The sequence below is a fragment of the Falco biarmicus genome, chromosome 16 (assembly GCF_023638135.1).
Source record: "Falco biarmicus isolate bFalBia1 chromosome 16, bFalBia1.pri, whole genome shotgun sequence".
NCBI lineage: Eukaryota > Metazoa > Chordata > Aves > Falconiformes > Falconidae > Falco > Falco biarmicus.
In genome coordinates this window covers 5,474,477-5,488,538 of record NC_079303.1, presented here as the reverse complement: position 1 = coordinate 5,488,538, position 14,062 = coordinate 5,474,477, and the positions used below count along the sequence as shown (strand labels likewise).

Genomic DNA, 14,062 nt, shown 5'->3' with positions numbered 1-14,062 from the left:
GACAGGAGAGCTGACAGGCACATCATGGGATTTGGCAGAAGGTGCATGTGGGCATGGAAGCAGCAAGAACAGCGAGAAGTTATGATTACTTCCCGTTCCAGGAGGAAGATGAAAATGTCCCACATCTGACCAGAAGTGGAGTGACAGAAATCCCCCTGGGCACAGCTGGCCTCTGGCTGCTGACCGTGCTGGGGAGTTTACAGCCTCCTGCTACAGAGCAGCTCAGCCCCAGGGTTAACTTCTCCCCATCCCGCTCAGAGCCCAAGACAGGGCAGGCTGCAGCCATCCCCGTGTCCCACCCCAGATCACTTCTCCCAAGCCATTTGTGTCCCTCAGAGCCAAGCTGGCAGCACTTTGGTTTGAGAAGAGAAGCGAGGAGGACAGACGCATCCCAGCTCTGCTTTCCCACTGAACTTGAGAGGACACAAGAGGAGCTTGGCACCACGCTGGGACACTTGCCCTTCATGCACACTGGCAGAGGTGGGCTCCATGTGAAGTTGGCTTGGCACGTGCTTGTGTGGGAGCCCTGCAAGGTATACCCTGTGTTGCACACGAAGCTTACGGTGTCCCCAGTCCTGTAGAAAGGGCGAGTAGTGGGTACTCTCTTCCCACGTTGGATGTGTGGGAACGGGCATCGGGTAGCTGGAAAAGGGAGAGAAATAAAACGTTTACCTACACAGCTCTCAAGCTGTTCCTGCCTGTGGTGGTCGTGTGTTGATGGTGTCCGTGCAGCCAGTTATCCCTCAGCAAAGGGACACAGCGGAGGCTGCAGCTGGGATGGCTGCCCCTGGGCTGAGGGACTCCTCCCTGCGCTGCTTGGGGACCCCACTGCTTCCTCAGCTGGCAAGAAATGGGCGTCCAGGATTTCACATCAGTCGCCTGATAAGGTCAAGAGCTTTTCATGGCCCTTCTGCATGCTTCTAACCCACAGGCTGGGAAGCACATCCCCTGGGTCCAATCCAACCCAGGGAAACGTTGGCAGGACCATCCAGGACCAACTTAACTGCAGTCCAGGGATCTGTGCTACCCGGGGCACGTGGCCAGGGTGCACAGCGTGGGCTGGGGTGCTGTGCCACACTACCCATGGCACTGCCGTGACCGTGCAGGAACAGATCCATGCCAGCAAGGGCAAAATGCATCTTACAAGGGACCAGGCTGTGAACCTGCTGGTGTGCTTCCAGGGGTACCTGGGGGCTGTTTGCATTGAACCCCCGCAGAAAGAGAGAGACAGAGAGGCAGGCATGCAGAGAGGCGGCCAGGCAGGCGTTCAGAAACAAACCTGCAGGGAAATAGCTTTTTGTTCACTAGGCAAACATTTGCACTAGATAGGAAAATGTAGAAAGAAGGTAAACAAACGCCTCTCGCTGGTAATATCCTTTGGGTTACTGAGTAAAGGGCCACAGCTCTGTTCCTCCCTGCTGAGCAGCTCTGGTGCAGCCCAGCTCTGGTCTCTGCTGCACCCTTCGCAGCCTTCCCACAGCTCTGAGCCTGGCTCAGCCGAGAGCCACAGCTCTCTGGCATCAAGCAGCACATGTGAGCAATGACAGCTACTTCCACAAGGCTGGCGAGCCAAATGCACATACATCAGCTGGACATACAGAAAATTAAGTATAACAGAAGTATAACCTTTTTGCAACGTGTTACCTTAGTGATATTTCTTTTTTTTCCCCTTTTTTTAAGAAATATAACCCAACTCTTTCCAGCCACTGATGCTTGACTCCTAGCCTGCCACTGAGCTACCACAGCCTTTGGTCTCCCAAGATGCCAGTGAATAATTAACATGATTGAGGATATAGGGAAGTCTTCTCCATACAGTACCAAAACACTTCTGAAACCTTGCCAGGGCCGCCAGGTCACAGCACCCGTGCTTACAAGATGGGAAGGGGTAAACAAAACCATACTGCAGTGATGGAGCCGATTTCTGTAGGTTTTTTGCTATCCTGTCCCAAACAAAAGGGCATGTCGGGCTACCTGCCAAGCTTTTGTGCCCATGGGCTTTCAAAGCGAACATGCCCAACAGCACAGTCTTGTTTGCCATTTTACTCTCCTGCCTCATTCCAACACATTTCTGTTTATCACAGCAAGTTTCAACTTGACAGATCTTGAACACAACTTATTACTGGAACAAGCTCCTTGTCTCACTGCCGTAAGGTGCTGTATCCATAACCAGCTTTACTTTGGCAGTTTAAAGACATAGGTCAAGCCCCTTGTTACGAGAAGCTAGATGGGTTATGAAAGATTCTCCATACCCTCCTGCAGCAAGGTTGTAACTCCCTTTCCCCCGGCCACTGAAGGACACAGGGTGGCCCCAGTGCCATCTCAAGAGCCTTCCATCATTCTGTGATGCTCAGGGTCTGGCATGCCAAGATCCACCTGGGACCAGCACAGGACTCCTACCTACCTCTGCAGGGAAAAGCAAGAGGATCAGCAAGGAGAGGAGCAGTGATGAGGAAGAGGAGGTCCATGGGAGGAAGGTCCCAGGGGTGCAGACCTGCTGGTCTCCCTTACCTTGAGCCCCAGCCATAGTGGCCAGGAGCAAAGCAGAGCTGCCCAGGAGGTGGAGGGCGAAGGTGAGCACCATGCTCCGGTCCCTGGCGCCGACTGCGGCTCTTGGGGGGCTGCGGGAAGATATGGGCACCCCAGTTCCCCCCACGTGCGGAAGGAGCTGCAGCTGCAGGGCTTCCTAAGGCCACGGGACAGGAACCTGTGGGCTCCTCAGCACAGGGCAGGTGCAGCCACACCACCTCCCCCCTCCCCAAGGGAGGCTGCAGGTCCCACACGCTGCTTCTGCTGCTATTTTTGGCAGGTGAGGGTGGGCCCCTGGGACCCACGGGCATCTGTTAAAAGAGATGTGGGTGTAATTACGGGGGTGCTGTTAGCTAAACTGGGCCCATAGTGGAGAGCATCCTCAGTTAGGGCAAGTGGCCCGGGCTCTGCCCCAAGTCCCCAAGCAGCCCTTCCATGAGCCAGCTGAAGAGGCACGGCTTGGCTTGGCTTGCCTGCCAGGGTGCAGGAAAGGCAGAGCGGGACATTCCCTCCTCCCACACACCTGGAACCAACGGCAGCAGGGACACGTGTGTCCCTTGGCGCCATGGGTGCTCGGAGCAGGAGGCACAGCACACAGCACAGCCACTGACCTGAATCCTCCCAACCTGACCCTGGCTGCTCTGGGACTCATCCATGCCTGCATCATCCCTCGCCGCTGGCTGGAAGAAGAAGAGTCCACAGACAGGACTTTTTGATGTAGGAGCAGCTCCCCACCTTGCGCAGCGGGGGATGCTTTCTGAGCCTGAAACAAGCAGCGACACATATTGTCCGAGGCCTTTTATCCCTTTTATTGACAAAGAGCTTCCGATATTTACACATCCAAGATTTACACTTCACAATTTGGAATTGCACTTGATCGTTACACTGAGATTATAAAGTAAAATTACATACAACTCAATTACAAACACTACAGATAAGTCCTCTTCAAGTCAGTTTTGGTGACCGTACCTGTAAGCTACATCACAGCACTCACGGTTCCTTTCATTCGGTTGCGGGGAGATCGTTTCAAGCCGATCCCAAATCAGGTGTTAAAACTTTTGGAAAAACCGCCCTGGACTATGCAGTAGGAACAATTGTGCCTGGATTAAAATAACAAAACCGAACCCAACACTATGGTACAAGGCTTTACGTTTGTGTTTTGTTCATCTAGTCACTCACGTGGCTTACGGTAAGAGATAGATAAAAATAATGAGCAATCTGCAAGTGCTTGTTCTGCAAGACTGGCTTCCCAACCCAGCACCTCAGGGTGCCCCAGGGGCAGCTGAGCAGGACCGCACTCTGCTGGGAAGGGAGAACTTTGTGGGTCTATTCCGAATAAGACTAACGTGTTGATGGAAATGGCTGTTTGTGTTTTCCCCTTTAATTAGATGCATGTTCCTATTAACAGGAAAGCACTGGTTAAAAATGCAGAAACAAAAAGTATGTGGTAGGCACATTTCAAATACTTCCCGTTCCCAACTGCGCATCACAAGAAGCTCCCAGACGGGCGATGCACCTCTGCATCAGACGAACCCCCAAACCTCAAAATCTTGCTTCACCAGCAGCTAAAGGGCCTATCGTCTCAAGCTGGATTCAGGCTGAACAAGTTTAAATCCCATCACAGTTTTTTTTCCCCTGATAAACGGGATTCCCAGGAAACCTGCAAATCTTGACTTTATTTTACAAGATGCTACATATCTCTTTAGCATATTAAGTGCTCATTTAGCATGGAGTTAAAACCAGGAAAGGAAGCTAACACCACAATGCACGCTTTCTATCAACCAAACAAATCAAGGGCACTTTGGTTTAGACAACGTGAGGGAGATGCCATGATCTGAGCTGTCCTCATGGCACTGCCAAAGCCTGACTCGAGTTGGGACAAGGCACTTCCCCTCTCCCTACCCTCGCAAACATCCCCAACACAACAACCAGCTAGGTCAGGTGAGACAGGATAGAAACAAAGCACACAAAAGATGTGGGGTTTGCGTCCTCTTCGCCACGGAGGAGTAAAGGAAGGCTTTGGTTTGATGTGCACCTGCACCTGCTTTGGGTGCAGCCACCCACCAGTGCTGCTGCCAGCGCAGTGAGAGGCCAAAAACCTGCTTTTCCTCCCCAGCATCACAGCAGCCCCGGGGCATCCCAGTGGGATCCTGCAGTGGGACTAGGGGTGCACAGCACCACCTGGAAAAAGTCTTTTAAGTGCAAATTCAGACAGGGACTCCTGCATCAAAGCCACCCCAGGCAGGTGGCATTTGAGCAGAAAGTGAAAAGGTTCACAAGCAGCAACTTTCTGATGTTTGGTGGCATCTGCCGAGACAGCTGCAAGTTCTGCATTCGGCACAGGCACCATCTGCTTGTGGACAAGCTCTGTTGCCCCCAAGCACCCACTCAGCTGGGTCCCTCCAGGGGCTGTCAGCCCCCTGAAGGCTTCGGCACTTCTAGAGAAGCGTTGAGTCACTGCGGAGACAGGAAGGGTGTTTCCGCAAAGTACTCACGGAAAGGCCTCAGCGTGATGCAGATAAGTGCCAGGGCAAGATCTTCAGCTGAAGTTTAAAACCAATTTTAGTACGTACAGGAAGACTCAGAATAGCAATTCTTTGTAATAACACTTTTAAATTTTTTTCTCTCTGGTAAAATTACTGGTCTGTAAGGATTGCTATTTGCACAATGGTTCAGGCTCACCTCGAAGTAACGGCTACATCTGTGGTTTTCTGTGAACATTTTCAATGCTTTCAGTTCTCACAGGTAACACCCAGCTTACACATCCCATTTCTGTCAGATAATTTTTATAAGTATGTATCACTCACATGAAGACATTCACCTTTAATCCTCTCAGCAGCAGCAGCAGCACTTTCCACCTCAAGGCACTTAAGAAACACCTGGATCCTGATCAGGACCAGGCACAACACGAGCTTCATGGGGCTGAGAAACTGAACACGTGGAGGTACCCGAAGCGCAGGGTTTTCCTGAGCCTTCTCTACTGCAGCGTGAAGGTCTTTGGCATCGCTACGATTTAACATGAGGATAACTGCACTTGATTTCTGAACAGCATTCTTAGCTGGGTGGCAGAAAGCATCCCATCCTAACCCATCCCATCCTATCCCATCCCACCCCATCCCTGCGCATGAGTTGTGTGTCCAACACAGCGTGCAGCTGCTGCGGCTGCAGCCAAAGTGCAAGTGCTTCCCAGGCAGTAGCGCAGGGTCTGGGCTTTGTCATCCAAGGTCTGTTGATTGCTGCTTCAAGGCCAATTTCACAGGATGGAAAAGCAGAGCACTGAGATCAGTGTGATCAAGTCCAGCAGGTCTACAGGTGCCTCGCCACTGTGCCTGTTCCCTAATCTAGAGGTTCATAATCAGCATTGCCAGGAGGAGGGGGAAGATTCCTACAAGAATCAAATAAGAAACTTCAGTCTTCAAACATATTCAACTACCTCTTCCCTCCCTTGTCCCCTTTACCTTCCCCCCTCCTTTTCACAGCATGATCTTAAAGCAATATGACAGCAGACCCTAGTAGAAGGCTTTTAAGCCTATTTCAAGCAGAACATACAGGAAACAATAACATAAAGATAGGCAAGATCATGGCACAGAGGTTCAGGAGTACGTATCGCTTACCAGCAATGATCATGTTCGCTCCACCTGGAAAGGAAGCAAGCAAAAATGTGGAACTCGGCACCCGTTCAGCATGGTTATTCATCAAACTACACAACATGCAGTGTCTCAAGCCAGAGCCAAGGCACAAGGAAGACAATTTAAGCACCACACAGAACAGGACCCCTGCACAGCCCAGCTCCACAGATGTTCATCTGTTAAAACCCAGATGGCTTTACCAGGATACGTTTCCACTAGCCTGTGAGTCCACACCACCACCTAATCATGCTCTTTTGGCACTGGGTTTGAACTGAAGCTGTTTCAGGAATCATTGAAGGCTTACTCCTTAGCAGAACTATCTGATTTGAGGAGTCACAGAGGAAGGAAAAAACAGATATTTTGAAGACAGAGAGGAAGTAGCAAGACTAGGCACAGGAGGTAAGTCACCTCTGCATTCAGGGGTAGGTTTGCTCCAGACTCCAGGGTACTGCTGATCTGCTTTACAGTGAACAGAAGCTGGTCCAGCCAGGGTGAAGCCATCCTTGCATTTATAGACTACCACCGAGCCATGGACAAAGCGTGTGCCCTTCGTGCCATTGTGCATCCCGTTGTCAATTGTGGGGGGCTCTTCACAGAGAATGCTGGGGAATGTCGGCAAGAGTGGAGACAGAGAGGAGGCAGCAAGACTAGGCACAGGAGGTAAGTCACCTCTGCATTCAGGGGTAGGTTTGCTCCAGACTCCAGGGTATTGCTGATCTGCTTTACAGTGAATAGAAGCTGGTCCAGCAAGGGTGAAGCCATCCTTGCATTCATAGACTACCACCGAGCCATGGACAAAGCGTGTGCCCTTCGTGCCATTGTGCATCCCGTTGTCAATTGTGGGGGGCTCTTCACAGAGAATGCTGGGGAATGTCGGCAAGAGTGGATGAGTAGTGCTCCTAACTGGAAAGGTGAAGAGGTGTGTGAGGAAAAGGAGGTACAGCCAAATGTCACGGGTCTAGCAGCAACTGAAAATCCTTTGAGCTTTCCTGCTCGGTGCTAGACCTCAGCTACTGCCTGCTAGCCCCAACTTCAGGATCTCACCCCATGAAATGAGCCACTGAAATGCCTTATCAGGCTAGAAGTGTTTCAGCCATTTCTAGCTTCACAAAACACTACACACTGACTTCGTAACACCTCATTTCAGCATTATACCAAATTGAGAGGACAGAGTTCTAGCATCCAATTATCTTTACCTTTTGCTAGTAACTAGAGAAAGAAAACTTTCCTCCTGTGACTGTTTTTTTTCCCTGTAATCTCTGCTCTTCCCTTACTCCTGCCACTTTGTCAGCCTAATTTCTGAATCATACCAGAATATTGCACCTAAGGCCTCACCAACACGTGTTAGTATTGAAATAATGAATTTTACACTTGATTGAATTAATAAGCACAAGGAAGAGCAGCCCAAGTCCACCAGCAAGGCAGCTACACCAGCACAGTCCCAAATCTTAACAGCTCCATGCAGGGTTTTTCCTTCTTACTTTCACAGCGAGGAGGTGCTGTATCCCAATCAACTCCGTTCCCGGATACCACACATTTGGCAGAAGACGACCCCTTTAATTCATACCTAAAGAAAGAGAAGTTTAGGGCTTTCTAGAAGACATCCCAGAAAGGGTTCTTCCCCTGCCTCCCCACCACTGTGTGTAGGCAAGGTATTAAGCAGAAGTTGCCCCCGCTATGAGATGGGATCCGGCCATGCCGAAGCCGCTAAATAAGGGCACTAATAAGAGCTGAAGCAGTTCACTGCATCACCAAGCACACGCGTGTTGCCACACGCTCATCTCACTGAAGACATGATGTAGAGTTTCACTGGAGACTTGCACTGGGAAACCCAGGAGGGTGTTACTGCCTGTGATCCCCATCTTCTGATCCCCAAGTTGGTGCCTTTCAAGCAGTGATCCACTCACCCAGGCTCACATATGAATGTCACAACGGTCTCAAACAGGAAATTGGCTGCAATCACAGTCCCGTTTGCTAATGTGAGAGGAGTGCATTGCTGTCCTAGAGGGAAAGAAAGCAACACGGGAATTACTTCAAACCCAGAGATGGGCACGACCCAGATTTCAGAGTAACATCTCAAGCATGCACAGATCACTCGCACAGTCAGGATGGGAGAGGAACAGAGATACTCACGTATACAGAAGTCTGGCTCTGCAGACCAAGTTCCATTACTCAGACAAGTGACAACAGATGACTTTCCACTTGCCGTGTCATAACCCGGTTTACACTGATATCTCAATTCAGTTCCAGCAAGAGAGCTGTCACCCACAATACTTGTTAACTCAGCGAAAGAGAAGTGTGGAGCAGGACCACACACTAGCAATTGGAGACAAAAGCAAGGTTAGTTACAGAAGGGTCCCCAGAGGGTCTGTAGTAACAACAGCAAACTGCACGTTTTGGAGCACACAGCTTTTTAACCTGTTTGAATGTTAGTGTCTGGGACACAGTTTACATCCAACCCATTTAGGAAACAGCAGTATATGTCAGTTTGCTTAACTGGAGAAAAGGTGGAGATTGAGCAGCATCTCTGCCTCAGAGACGCTCCCTCACTGACCAGCCCACCATGCAGGACCTCGACTCAGCTGAGCTCAGAAGCCAAGCATCCCCGACAGGTCTGGAAGCTGGTGAAGCCAGCTTGTCAGGTGTTGCCTCTTCTTTCAGTGCACTTTTGGACCATTTGCTGCTCACAAATAAACAGCTTCAGGTATAAACATGTGACTGGCCTGGGCTGCCGTGCTGAGGATGCACGCCAGCATGCTCTGCAAGGGTGTGACTACAAGTGCACAAGGTTCAGAAGCTGGCACGCTCAACAGCTCTTAGACCTACATCACGGCAATTGCTCAAGGAAATTAATTTGTACTCACCTGGGTCACATGTTGGCAGAGGTGGCTTCCAGGTGCTGTCTGCTTCACAAGTCACTATATTGCTACCATTTAATACATGACCAGGATTACACTCAAAGACCACCGTATTTTTGTACGTGTGCTCAGTGCCAAAGCCGGATAACCTTTTCCCATTTTTCACTTCTGGATTTTTACATTTGACCACTGGAAGTGAAGAAAAGACAATAAGAATAAGAAGGAAAAGCCCTGCAGTGACACCAGAGGCATCGTGCGAGAAGCTTACCAAAGAACTGCTGTCCTTTCGCTTTGAGAGAGGCAGGTCCCCAGTGGGGTACAAATGCTCCATGAACAGAGACATCATTAAGAAACTGCACACGTGACAGCTTTGTTTTTCATTTGCAGGAAGCCCTGGGCATGGGTAGGGAGAGGGAGGCTTTCTGTGGGCTGAAGAATCCATTAAACCAAGCCCTGCCTCTCCGCACGACTTGGGAGACCACTGCGTTAGGCTTTTTGGGAATCCTTTTAGACTCAAATCAACCTCCTCACGGCTGGCAGCCCATTGGGCAAGTACAGAGGGAGAGGGATGAGAAACAAGGTCAAAAGAAAAAGGAGAGAAAGAAAGCAGCTACCTTTGCATTCAGGGGCTGGACTGCTCCATATTCCATTAAGGTTATCATTTGTCGTACAGTGAATCGTCTCATTTCCAATAAGAGAAAAACCCTGGTTACATCTGTAGGTTACAACCATGCCAAAGGTGAAATCTCTGTCCCCATCGGTGAGCTGCCCATTCTTGATCTCAGGAGGTGGTAAACAGGGAATAACTGCATGAGGAAGCAACAGCAAGAAAATGCAAGAACATTTCCATCGAATATGAAACTAGCTACTAGAAACCAAAAAAAAAAATAAACCCCCAAATTAAAAACAGGGAAGCAGCCCTAAAGCAATCATCTCAACCTGAAGTCTTGAATGTGCCTTTAAATTCTGAATGTGTTTCAGGATTTTTTTAAATGCAGAAACGGTAAAATGGCAAAATAGCATCTATCATCCAAGAGGAGATACTACAGAAGTTGCCTTCTTGAGGCAATAAATATGCTCTCACCAAGCAATTTGGGACCCTCACCTACTGGTGATGGCATTTCCTACCTTCATCACTCTAACAAGGATGAGGCCAGCACACCTGTTGTAGCAGCAAACCATCTAAACTAGCAGCAGCCGATGGTCAGGCCCATCCTACAGGATGCTAAAAAAGCCCAAATAGCACCAACAGATCTCTTAGCATTTCTCTCCCCTTTGAAAATTGAGATTTTGGGTGTGCAGACATGTCTGAAGGTATCCCAGTCCCGGTCAAGCACACCTCTTGATAAAAAAAATCAGCAACAGTTGCCTGACAGAAAAGAAACACGAGTGATGCCAGGTCCACGCCAGCCCGGCAGGAAGCTTGCTGTGTGCCTAGGCTGGGCAACCCCAACAAGCAGCCACATCTCTGCCTGCAGAGCTGCTGCCAACATCCAGAGAGCTGCCTCAGTATTTAATTTTCATTCCCAGCTCACCAAGAGTGCTTGTTTGGGGAGGGGTAAGATGTTAAAGTCTCTTTGAAGGCTAATGTAATTTGCATTAGGTACCAGGCAAAAAGTATCCACCTGCTGTTCCCCAAATTACCATATATATACTGTATTAGCTTTGAGGAAGAGATGTACACAAAACATTTAAGATCTGCTTACTGTCACAGTGTGGAATGCTGCTCCAAGAAACTTCATTGCCGTCAAGTACACATTGCGCAGATGATGCCCCAACTAATCGGTACCTAAGAAAAGAAAAGGTTGAATCTCTGAAAAAAGTGAAGGACAACTTGGGAAATTCAGAAAGTTGTACAGTTTCTAATGGTATTCTCTGGAGGAGCTGAACCCTAGGGGAGAGTCAGCTAGCCCTCCCATAAAACACTATTTTCTCAGTACCTAAAGAAATGCAAGATATGATGCAGTTAGAGGAAGCTTAATACTTGCACAAGGCTCACAGGAGCGCGGGGGAGACGGCATCCCCACCATCCCCACCCTGGCTCTGTTCAGCCCCGTGCTGTGTGGCCACAGACCCAAACAGCAACTTATTTTCTGAGCAGAGCTAGGTGTCACACTGACCGTACCTTAACCCTCTGCTCCCCTCTGGCCCCGCTCCCAGCCTCCCAGGACACCACAGCACTCTTTTCCCAAGACCCCTTCGCTAAGACATGGCCAGCCAGACCCATTGCACAACAGCAAATGCTGAATTACTAACGAGCACCGACAGGAAAGGAACAAAACCCTTGGCAAAGCAGCCGAAAAGCAATCTGCAAAGACCATGCTCTCACGCCTAGAAGATCATCTGTTTTGACAGCAACAGCGGGAGACCCCTATGGCTCCCTGCTCCAAACACCTCCAGCCGTGCCCGTGCTCACCAAGGAAAGAGCCCCCAGCTATTATGAAACTCCGAGTCTCCCATGGGTGCTGTCTCCCCAGTCTCTGCGCTGCCAGCTCACCAGGAGCCTGGCCCAACGCTTACCCTGAGTTACAGGTGAAGGTTATCATCGCCCCGAACAAGAGGTCGGTCGTGTAGTCAAATTTGCCGTTCATGATGTCCGGTGGACCACATGACTTTCCTGGAAGGGCAAAGGTGGTGAAAATTTAGTAAATTGATTACTGCTTATGAAAAAGCCTTTGTCTTCAATTAGGAATTGCTTAACTCAGACAGGGAGCTCAAGGACAACTTGAATGAGCAGCTGGGGTTTGTCCTGAGCCCCCCGAACAAGCAAAATGTGAGCGGGACCACCCAGACACTAATACTGTGTGAGCTGTGTCACGATGGTAACTCCGCTGCGCTCAAGTGTCTGGCCAACGTCCCTGGTGTGTTTTGGTTTTCACTGAGCATAAAGGCAGGCAAGCTCCGGGAGCAGGCCAGCAGCCTCACCGACGGGTGGACCGTGCTGCGCAGGAATTTTCCCAGTTACGAGAAACTCCCAGCACCGGAAAATTAACTCCACCACAGCCAAAACCAGGACACAGCCTCTATAAAGCTCTGCAGTAACGAATTGGTGCTTTGCTCCTATTGCTCTGTTATGTTATTATGCACAATAACTAGTACTCTTTCCTTTTACCATATTGCATGCTATTTTCCTTTATTATATTGTAATATAATAAACTGCATTTATTCTTATATTTGATCCGGAATTCATTTTTGCTTGGCATCCAGTCAATCAGCAAAACAGTAAGTGATCAGCATTAGCTTTATTTTATAGCACCATAGTGAAATGCAGGTGTCAGTGCTGTTTGGTGTCATTACAGACTAATTGACCATTTACCAGGCACCTAAATTCCCTCATGAGCAAACAGCACTTTCAAAACAGATGGAAAAGCCACATTAACTTCTGAGGGACTGGAAGTTAAAATAAAATAAAAAGCAAGAAACAGCACAGCTAAAGCTAAGGACAAACTAAAGGAGCCAAGGTTCATGGGCTTACTGAGAAAGGAAACTGATAAAGAGCGAGGCGGGCTCAGGCAGAGGTGGGAAATGGTGTGAAGGAGAAGGGGACAAGGGGACAGGGGGGACCCCCCGATGGCCTTAGGGCCAGTACAGGTGCATTACATGGGGACAATAGACTCCCGCAGCCTTTTCCACACTGTACTTTGTTTCTTTGCAATTATACCATTTACGCTATATCACTAGATTATAAAGTAATTAAGCAGGACAGAGGTCACCTCCCAGAGCCTAACGTCAGCAGGCGGAAGGGCAGCCACCAGCAGACATGCAGCGAAAGCGCTCATCCTCAGGTCCCCGAAAAACCACACCCCAGGCAGCACCCTGCTCAACGGTGCCGAACCGCCAGTGGGGTCCTGGGTGCAGCAGGACCCCCCTCTGCCACCCCCGGAGCTTGCCACAGGGGAACTCACCGATGCAGAAGTCAGGGTCCCATGACCAGAGGGAGTTGGGGCCACAGGTGACCACGGCGGACTTGCCCCTGGCCATCGTGTACCCCGGGCGGCAGCTGTACCTCAGCGTGGCCCCGACGGCGTAGGGCGGCTCCAGGGGCACGGGGGGCTCCGCGAAGGCAAACCGGGGTGGCTGCCCACACTCACCTGAGGGCGGGGGGTGATGGCTGGGGGGGCTCGCCTTGGCCCTTCCCCACGCAGCCCCGGCCCCATGCCACCCAGCCCCCTTTCCCAGGCAGGCCCATCCCCACCAAGCCCCTTCCCCAGGCAGCTTTGCCCCCTTCCCCAAGCAGCTTCACCCCCTTCCCCAGGCAGCCCTGCCCCTTCCCCAGGCAGCTTCACCCCACGCACCTTCGGCCCCTCCCCCAGGCAGCCCTGCTCCTTCCCCACGCACCTTCGCCCCCTTCCCCACACAGTCTTGCCCCCTTCCCACGCAGCCCCGCTCACCCCAGGCGCCAGGCAGCGCCAGCAGCACCGCGCAGAGCCAGAGCAGCGTCATGGCTGCGCCCGGTGCGGGTCCCGGTGCGGGTGCGGGTGCGGACGCCGGCGCGGATGCCAGATGCAGCCCTGAGCCGCAGCACGGCCCTTTCCGGGGCGGGCAGGGGCCGGGCCAGCCCCCGCTTCTTTGATGCCTCCGCTGCCGCGGTGGGGCTGGGCTCCCGGGGCCGCTCCCTCCGTTACTGGGTAAGGAACGACGCCGCTTGACAACCGGGAAAGAGCAAAAGAGGCGGCTGGTGCTGGGCTGGGGGCTCCCCCCGCTCCCCCCGGCAGCGCGGGGGTAAAGCTCTCCGGCCCGGCCCCTGGCACGAAAGGGTTAATAACCCCTGAGCTCAGCAACCCAGCGCACAGCCTGTGTGTGTCCCGGGAGAGCCAGCCCTGCGAGGGATGCTTACCCTGCGGGGGGTGCTTACCCCTGCGAGGGGTGCTTACCCCTGCGAGGGATGCTTACCCCTGCGAGGGGTGCTTACCCCTGCGAGGGATGCTTACCCCTGCGAGGGATGCTTACCCCTGCGAGGGGTGCTTACCCCTGCGAGGGATGCTTACCCCTGCGAGGGATGCTTACCCCTGCGAGGGATGCTTACCCCTGCGAGGGATGCCTACCCTT

The 14,062-nt window shown here is 51.4% G+C and overlaps 1 protein-coding gene across 1 annotated transcript in view; it reads right to left on the bottom strand.

Annotated features, from left to right (window-relative positions):
* CR1 (complement C3b/C4b receptor 1 (Knops blood group)) overlaps nt 1-14,062 on the bottom strand; it is an 89,479-nt gene that overhangs the window by 35,855 nt on the left and 39,562 nt on the right. Inside the window, exons 32-45 of the mRNA XM_056361864.1 lie at nt 13,405-13,767; nt 12,919-13,104; nt 11,534-11,630; nt 10,720-10,802; nt 9,628-9,819; nt 9,020-9,202; nt 8,289-8,471; nt 8,063-8,156; nt 7,637-7,722; nt 6,564-7,058; nt 6,076-6,164; nt 3,138-3,206; nt 2,509-2,683; nt 460-642 (exon numbers count right to left, since the gene is read on the bottom strand). Of these exons, the coding sequence (XP_056217839.1) occupies nt 460-642; nt 2,509-2,683; nt 3,138-3,206; nt 6,076-6,164; nt 6,564-7,058; nt 7,637-7,722; nt 8,063-8,156; nt 8,289-8,471; nt 9,020-9,202; nt 9,628-9,819; nt 10,720-10,802; nt 11,534-11,630; nt 12,919-13,104; nt 13,405-13,767 (2,478 nt within the window). The remainder of the gene's footprint in view (nt 1-459; nt 643-2,508; nt 2,684-3,137; nt 3,207-6,075; nt 6,165-6,563; nt 7,059-7,636; nt 7,723-8,062; nt 8,157-8,288; nt 8,472-9,019; nt 9,203-9,627; nt 9,820-10,719; nt 10,803-11,533; nt 11,631-12,918; nt 13,105-13,404; nt 13,768-14,062) is intronic.